The 8,938-nt window shown below is 39.1% G+C and overlaps 1 protein-coding gene across 4 annotated transcripts in view; it reads right to left on the bottom strand.

The window, feature by feature from the left end:
* Positions 1-894: 894 nt before the first annotated feature.
* Positions 895-8,938, bottom strand: part of tubd1 (tubulin, delta 1) — a 33,046-nt gene continuing 25,002 nt past the window's right edge. For all 4 annotated transcript variants that reach the window (XM_060836205.1, XM_060836206.1, XM_060836207.1 and 1 more), the window contains exons 6-8: positions 4,684-4,824; positions 2,364-2,547; positions 895-1,481 (exon numbers count right to left, since the gene is read on the bottom strand). In XM_060836205.1, coding sequence (XP_060692188.1) covers positions 1,376-1,481; positions 2,364-2,547; positions 4,684-4,824 — 431 coding nt within the window. In that variant the 3' untranslated portion in view covers positions 895-1,375. The remainder of the gene's footprint in view (positions 1,482-2,363; positions 2,548-4,683; positions 4,825-8,938) is intronic.

Raw genomic sequence — 8,938 nt, 5'->3', positions numbered from 1 at the left:
GGTATCCACCACCCATACATTACAGCTGACACATATAGCCTACAAAGTTCTATTCTAATTAATTAATTTGAATGCTAACATTTAAAAAGAGTGAATTTTTCAAACTGTACTCTTCAGCTCTACTAACACCTAATTAAACTAATCAGCTAACTAAAAAGCACAAGAAATACTTACCAATCACTTACCTATTTTCCTGTAATATTACACTTGGCTCTCATGGTAAGAAACAAGTTGAAGGGACTCTCTGCTACTGCATTTTGTTCTTCATTGTTGTAGCCCATCTCATGCAGGTCCACTTTTCGCTTTCTAAACCTACTCCCTTACGCTCCTTGTAAGCTGCTGTACCTGCTCTCTCTCTCTCTCTCTCATCATTTCAGAAACAACTCACCTTCTCTCTTGCAGCATCCGTGAAGAGAAATCAAAGTTAACATTTTGGAGATCCAAAAAATTAACTTTGATTTCTCCTCTCAGATGCTGCCAAATCTGCTGAGTTTTTCCAACAACTTCTGTTTTTATTTCTTATTTACAACATCCACAGTTCTTTCAGTTTTTTTTCTTGTTTGGTCCACTTCAGTGAAATGATGAACTGCAGCATGATCCTCCCAACTCTCCCCACAGCAATACTGAATTATTGTATATTCCTCTGAATGCTCTCCACAACAATGTTGAACACTCCTCCTGATCTGCTTCTCAGTGACACCGACTGTTACACACTCCATCCAGTACTGTTCACAGCGACATTGATTTGCAGAGACAAAGACTGTACAGGGTCCCACAGGTGCACAGAGTAATAAGAGAGCTTGTAATTGTATAAGCTGCATCATTCTGTACATTGCTAACAGAGACAAGTCAAAGCTTGTTTTCTTGCACTCATCAAAAAAGAAACACACAGACTTGAAGAAAGTGATGTTAATTTGATGAATAGTTTGACTATCATTGGCGTATAGATGTAACAAGAACAGTCAACTGGCAATATTAGTTCTCAGACTGGGCAGGTTACTGTCTGAATTATGCTGACTTAGTTAGTTTCTCACAGGAAAATTTTGACAGATGACATCTTTTCCAGCAGTGTTTCTTTCTGCTGACATTGCAGGGATTTGTTCTTTTTTAAATATATCAGTCTCTAAAGAGTCTGTAACAATGCTTGCAATATATTCTGTGATAAATACAACATTTAAATACAACAACGATCTATTCAGAAGATTCAGTGGTTTTTAATTATTGGAGACTAAAGCAGTCATAAAACGTGGGTGAGTCAAGCTATTCTGGAATCCTCTACTGAGTCACAAGGAGCAGGCAAATGTTCCCAGCTCATATACAATTTATACATGATTATACATCATTTACAGTAATAACTCAGATCATGTATGATATATCATCCAAGGCTAGAATAACTTGCAATGACCTGTTCTACAGTTGTGAAACAATCCAGAAAGTCCTCTTCTGAGATTCCATGTTTCATGTACTGATGTACATACGCTCTAAAAAGAAAAATCACAAAATCAGACATTCCTGAATAGACTAAAAGAAATATTTGCAAAAAAATGTAATTTCTTGCTGAAATATTTTCCAAGATTACATATCTAAAAGTAAAGTGATTTCTAGGAATCTAAAGTTACTGAAAATTTTAAAAAAAAATCAGGAAGCAAATTATCCCAACTTAAAATAAAAAGCTAGTGCCACAGTAGCATGCACACTGAGCGATACAGGTTCACAATTCCAGTAATGGGTGCAAACTGGAGACTCCACCTTCTCAAAGAGGATGAAGAGAAACCAGCAAGTTATTGAAGAATTATAGCTGATTTCTAGTCTGCAGCAGCATGAAATATTAACGAGGACCTGGTGAACGCAGGAAAAACAACAGCTTGGTAATATTATTGCTGGACTGTTTATCCAGAGACCCGGTAATGTTCTGGGGATCCAGGTTCAAATCCCATCACGGAAGATAGTGGAATTTGAATTCAATAAGTAAACTGGAATTAGGAGTAAGGAATTGAAGTAAATCATGAATCTATTGTCAATTGTCAGGAAAAACCCATCTGGTTTGTTCATGTCTTTTAGAGAGGGATACTACCATCCTTACCTGGTCTGGCCAACATGCGACTCTAGACACACAAGAGTGTGGCTGATTCTTAACTGCCCTATGGGAAATTAGGGATAGGCAACAAATGCAGGCCTAGCCAGTCATGCCTTCACTTTATGCACAAATTTTTTAAAAAATTACCTAAGTCATAAAACAGGTCAAGCAAACAAGAAAAAAATTATTAGTAAGTAGTTCCATAAATTCTAAATAAAAGTCATTCAGAAGTCAGCAGATCCTATTTGGGGAAACTTGTGTTTCAATATCTTGAATGGATACTAACCGTGAAGCAAACATGTCCCAAGCTTTTGTCACGATCCTATCCAGGGATTTCTGTAGACACTGGCTGTTGCTGACAATACTGGCTGATTTTTCATACTTGCTAAAAGTTGTGGAAGTTCTCCATACGCTGAGGGCAGAATCAGCAGGCATCCATGAGGTGTAAAGTGCCTGCTCTTTAAAACCATCTAATAATATAAATTATCATCATAAATTAATTTGAAATGCTAGGTTGGAGTCAGGAGAAGGCTGCTTCAGCAGATTACATGACAAACCTAGACAACAAGAGCTGAGAACAGGAGACAAGATTTGTCCCATACAAAAAGTTATATATTGCTCATATGTTCCTGAAACACCTCACAATTATTTCTTTGATTTCTGTTTAAGCTATCATCACAAAATTGTAAATAACGATAAATTTTAGTTTTGTTTTAAAAAACACTAACATTAGTCATGGTTAGCAAATTAGGATTTCTAAATATGAAAGTCCAGTAGGTTAAAGCACCAAGCAACAAGGGGATTGACAGTTTCACCAATTCAAACAGCTTGGGACTGTAAAGGAATATACCTTGTTGACACTCCATATTATCTATAACCAATTCCCTAAACCTCTTGAGATTAAATTGAAATTTCCTGCCTATTCTCTCGTTTTGCAAGAGAATAAAATGGATGACTATCAGGATTAGAGGGGTAAAGGGTTATGGGTTACTCTAAATACATATCTGCAGCATCAAGATGTAACAGATTCTGGTATTCAACTGGCCAGCAAAAATCCTAAACTTGTAATTTTTCTGGATGTAGCTTTGCTTGCTGAGCTGGAAGGTTCGTTTTCAGACATCTTGTCACCATACTAGGTAACCTCAGCTTTTTACTCAGCTTTCCACTCCACCCAAGGATTTCTGAAGACCATCAAAGACACCAAGATAGAAGCGGATGAAATAATGGTCTCCTTTGATGTAACAGCCCTGTTCACATCCATAAACATCAGCCTGGCCAAGGAAGCATTGACTACACTATTAGAAGAACCAAAGAGACATACACCAAACACCACCAACTTCATCAGCAAGGACAATATTGGCAAGCTAGTGGACGCATGCCTTACCACCCTCTTCATCTTCAACAACAAAACGTATTGACAAACCAACTGAACACCTATGGGATTTCCGATGTCAGGGTTTTTAGCAGAGGCAGTAATGCAGAGACTTGAACAAACAGCTCTGTCAACCATCAAACCCAAACTTTGGGTCCCCTACATGGAAGACACTTTTGGCATCACTAAACTAAACAAATTAGAGGAAACCTTCAAGGCCATCAATACTACCATTACTGGCATAAAATTCACTCAAGAAAAGAAAAACAACAATAAACTGACATTCGTAGATGTCGTAGTATAGCAAACACCTAATGGGGAACTTCAAACCAGTATCTATAGGAAAACAACACATATGGACCAAATACTGAACTACAGAAGCAATCATCCCAACATCCACAAACGAAGCTGCATTAGAACATTATTTCTACGGTCACCACACACTGCAACACAGAGAAACTACGAAGAGCAGAGGAAAATCACTTGTAGTGTATTCAAAAGAACGGGTATCCAATGAACAGTCTGACAATTTCTCAGCAACACACGAGAATTCCTAGAAGCATTGTTTTCCAACAGTAACTCTATCAACAAACACATTGACTTGGATCCTATTTACCACCCCCTAAGAACAGGAAATGATACCACCACAAAAAATGACATCACCATAGGAAATGACGTCACCGACCCAAGGAAACCTAAACATATAAATAGAAAGCAGACCATACCACCAGTGCTTCATCCGAAGGCTCACTGATGACGTTACCTGGTAACGAAACATCTGAAAACGAATCTTCCAGCTCAGCAAGCAAACCTACATCCAGAACCTCAACCTGAGCTACAAATCTTCTCAAAACTCACTTGTACATTTCTCTTAAGGGGAAGTGAGAGAGACAGAGACAGACAGACAGACAGAGACAGACAGAGAAAGACAGAGAAAGACAGAGAAAGACAGACAGAGAGAGTAAACATAGCAGCCTATGATAACTGCAAGGTTTCAGCAGCATATGAGATGCTGGTAATATCATAGAAACAAGCAAACATTGATTTGCTCCAATTGATCCTCCCACCAGGAAATTAGCACCTGCAAGAATGGTGCACTCTCTCAGATCTGTAATGTGGAGTACATACTCGAGTTCTCATTCTCATCCAAGTCAGGCAGTTGTGGCTTTATCAACCGAGATAAGCTAGCACTCTCTTGCTTCTGTGTATATTGCAGATGAGAGACTGTACTCACCAGTGTCAGCTTGAAATACCTCCTTCCCTCGCAATACCAGGAGGTTGGCCAGAGAGGTATTGAAGCATAATTTCCTGTCTGAGAAAGGTTTTGAAACTGAAGGATGGCCTGCTGGAGGCAGTTTCATTTGCCAATCAATACCTGACAACAGAAACAGATTCCTGCATTTTCTCCACTGGACCAGCAAAAACATAGGAGGACAAAAAAGTTTGTTTGTACATTAACATGCTAATCACAAAATTAAGACCGTTAAGATAACCATAGGACCTGGAAGTAGAAGGTCATCAAGAGGCTGATCTGATAAATCCCAATGTTTTCCTGTCTTTTTACCAAAATCCTCAGTTCCCTTGCTGATTAGAAATCTCGCTCAGCTTTGAATATACTTAATGGCCCAGCTTCAACAGCCCTCTGCATTGAAGAATTCCACAGATTCGCTAACCTCAGAAGAAATCCTCATCTCCATCCTAACTGGATGACCCTTATTCTGAGAGCATGTACCCCACTATTCCTAGAGTTTCCCCTCAAGGGAAACCATGTTTCCACATTTACACCACCAAGCCACCTAATTATTACCTTATTGTCTGTTTCAATAAGGTCACCTTTCATTCTTTAGAACTCCAATGTGTACAGGTCCATCACCTCCCTTCTAATTAATATTTAGCTCCTCTGTTTTTTTCTGCCAAAGTACATAACCTCTCATATTCCCAATTACGTTCCATCTGCCAAGTTTTGCCCACTCAAACCTTTCAATATCCTCTGTAAATACGTGACTGGGGGTGACCCGTGGCCTAGCAGTATTATCGTTTGACTGTAAGTCAACAGACCTAGCTAATATTCTAGGGACTTGGGTGCAAATCCTGCCATGGCAGATGGTGGAATTTGAATCAAATTAAAATCAATTAAGAGTCTGATGACAACCATGAAACCATTGCCAACTGTTGGAAAAAACCCATCTGGTTCACGAATGTCCTTTACAGAAGGAAATCGCTAGCCTACAAGTGCCTCCAGATCAACAGCAATAGGGTTGACTCTTAAATGAGCACTGTGCAATAGTTTCTGGACCAGCCAGCAATTCCCATATCACATGAATGAGTAAAAAAAAACAAAAAATTCTCACCACTTGCCTTCTCACCAATTTCTGTCTCATTTGCAAACTTGGCATTCACTTTCATCAACCATTAAATGAGACAGGAGGATAGATTCAGTGGAGATAAAATCAGAAATGAAAAAGAAAGTGGATATTTCTGAAAGGCAGAAAAAAATCAAAATGAGACAGCCAAATCTAGAACCCTCAATTATTTATGGAGCTTAAAGGTGAAATAATGGCAGAAAAGCTTATGCTAACACTAAGAACTCGGCACTACAGAAAACCAAAAGTGCTATAGAAAGTGGAGTACTGCAAATAAATGCAAAATTAGGAAACAGAAGAGAAAGCACAAAAGAATACTGGCAAGCAAAATCAAAACAAACATAAAGATGGTTTATCAACTATTAAGTGGAAGAGGATAACTATAGAAAGAGTAGGCAAAAGATTTTTTTAAAAATCAATGTTTAAGGTTGAAAATGTGGGTATAGCTCTTAATGAGAGTTTTGTTTGTCTTCACAAAAGAGTGGAACAATGCAGATATTGCAATCAAGAAGAACGATTGTGAATCAGTGGATGCAATAAACATAACGTGGAGGTGCTGGTGTTGGACTGCAGTGGTCAAAATTAAAAATCACATAACACCAGGTTAAATGTCCAACAGTTTATTTGTAAATACAAGCTGTTGGAACTCTGCTCCTTCATCAGGTAGCTAATAGGGCAGGATCATGGGACACTTTTACTATACATTTTATGCCCATGATCCTGCCCCACTAGCTACCTGATGAAGCAGCACTGCTCCAAAACTTCGTACTTCTAAATAAACCTGTTGACTATAAACTGGTGTTGTGTGATTTTTAAACTGTGATAAACATAGGGACAGAGAATTTATTCGTGGGATTAGCATTGTTCAAAGTGAATAAATCAACTGGGCTGGATGAAATGCGCTTCGGACTGTTAAAAGCAGCAAAGCAGGAAACCATTATTTTTCAATCCTCAATACGTACAGATATTATATTAGAGGATTAGAAGACAGCCAATATAATGCTCTTGCTTAAAAAGGGAAGAAGGGGTAGACGTGATCATTTCTGTCCAGTCAGTTTAACCTCAGTAGGGATATCAATTCTGAGAAACAGGACAGTCTGTCGCAATCTGTAACAGATTAATTGAGGAGAGTCAACATGAATTTGTTAAGGGAAGACCTTGTTCAGTTTTAATTTTTTGAGGATGTAGCATGGAGGATTGAATGACAATAGTGCAGTTGATACAGTCTATATGGACTTTAGCAAGGCTTTTGACAAGGTTCCAGATTAGATTGGTTATAACAATAAAAACAATATCCTGGTTATCATAGCAAGCTGGACACAAACTGGCTCAGTGGCAGAACACCAAGGGTAATGGTCAACAGGTGATTTTTGCAACTGGAAGGCTGACTCTAGTAGGCTTCATACAAGTCCTTTTGGTGGCATAGATTAATGACTTGAATGTAAATGTAGCGGGCAAGAATAAGTATTGCAGTTAAAACAAAATTTAACTGTGTGGTTGACAGTGCAAAGGATAACTATAGACTGCAGAAGGGTCAGGTGGGCAGAAAAGTAGCAAATGGAATTCAATCTGGAAAAGTGTGACGTGATGCATCTGGGGAGGTCAAACAGTGCAATGGATTATAGAAAATAAAAGGGAGAATACGGTGAAATGCACAGAAAGTGATGGAACTTGGAGTGAATGTTCACAGGTCCTGGAGGACAGCTGAATAGGTTGACAAAATGGTTAAGACAGCATATGGGAATCTTTCCTTTCTTAGCTGAGCTATAGAATGTAAGAGCAGGAAGATTACGCTGCAAATGAATAAATCAGTTCGGCAACTTGAGTACTGCAGGCAGTTCTGGTCACCTCATTATAGAAAGGATGCAACTAGACTAGAGAGGGGACAGAGAAGATTGATGAGAATGCTGCCCAGGTGAGGAAAAATTGAAAAACTGGGATTTTTCTTATTGGAAAGAGTAAGGTGAGGGGAGATTTGGTTGAAGTGCACAAGTGACGGACCTGGATAGAGCAAATGGGAAGGGTGTACTTCCCATAGTAGAAGGTTCAGTGACTAGGGGCCATAGATTTAAAACAGAAGGTAGGGGGGATTAGAGAGTGGATGAGGAAAACCTTTTTACATCCAAAGAAAGAAAGGGATTTAGAACTCGCTGCCTCAAAGTAGAAGAAGAAACCCTCAATACATTTAAGAGATGCGTTGCACATGCTATGACCCAAATGCTGGAAAGTAGGAACAGACTGGTCACTCATTTTCTGGCTGGTGCAGATACAATGGGCTGAGTGGTGTTTTTCTCTGCTGCTGTGTTTTTCTTTGACATATGAAACAAGTTCAAGGGGTTGAATGGCCTTCTCCATATTCCTGGGTATAACAGTGTGGTTCAACAGGAATCACTGCTGGAACCACAACGGTTTTCAATATATAGTGATGACTTGGAGGAGGGGATGGAATGTATTGATATCAAATTTGTAGATGAGACAAAGTTGCAAAAAGGATACAAACAGTTTACAGACAGCCACTGGTAGATTAAGTACTTGACAAAAAGTTGGCAAATGGTGCATAATGTGAGAAAACAAGAAGTTGGAAGGGAGAACAAAGGAACACTTACTTAAAATGGAGAAAAAACTGCAGAAGGCTGCATAGCAAAGGGATTTGGGGGGGTACTTGTGCAAACACAGAACGCTAGCACACAGGTGCAGTAGGTAATCAAAAAAGCTAATGGAATGTGGCCCTTATTTCAAGGTGGTTGGAGCACAGGAAGAGGGAAGTCTTAGCACAACTGTACAAGGTGCTGGTGAGATCACATCTGGAGCGACATGAACAGTTTTGGTCCCCTTAAAGGAAACATATCATTTCATTGGAGACAATCCAGAAGAGAATCACTAGGATGATCCTTCTTGATATGGAGGGACTATCTTATGAGCAAAGACTGAATAGATTGGGACTTAGTCACTGGAGGAGTTTAGAAGAATGAGAGGCAATCTTCAAAAATATAGGATTCTATACACAGGGCTTGATAGTATAAATGCTGAGAGAATATTTGCCCTCATAGGAGAGCCTCTAACCAGAGGTCACAGTCTCAGAATAAAGGGGCAACAACTTAAGAGTGAAATGAGAGGAATTCCTTC

This window comes from Hemiscyllium ocellatum, chromosome 15, assembly GCF_020745735.1.
Source record: "Hemiscyllium ocellatum isolate sHemOce1 chromosome 15, sHemOce1.pat.X.cur, whole genome shotgun sequence".
Taxonomy (NCBI): Eukaryota; Metazoa; Chordata; class Chondrichthyes; order Orectolobiformes; family Hemiscylliidae; genus Hemiscyllium; species Hemiscyllium ocellatum.
Note: the sequence above shows the minus strand (reverse complement) of the source record. Positions and strands in the feature narration are given on the sequence as shown.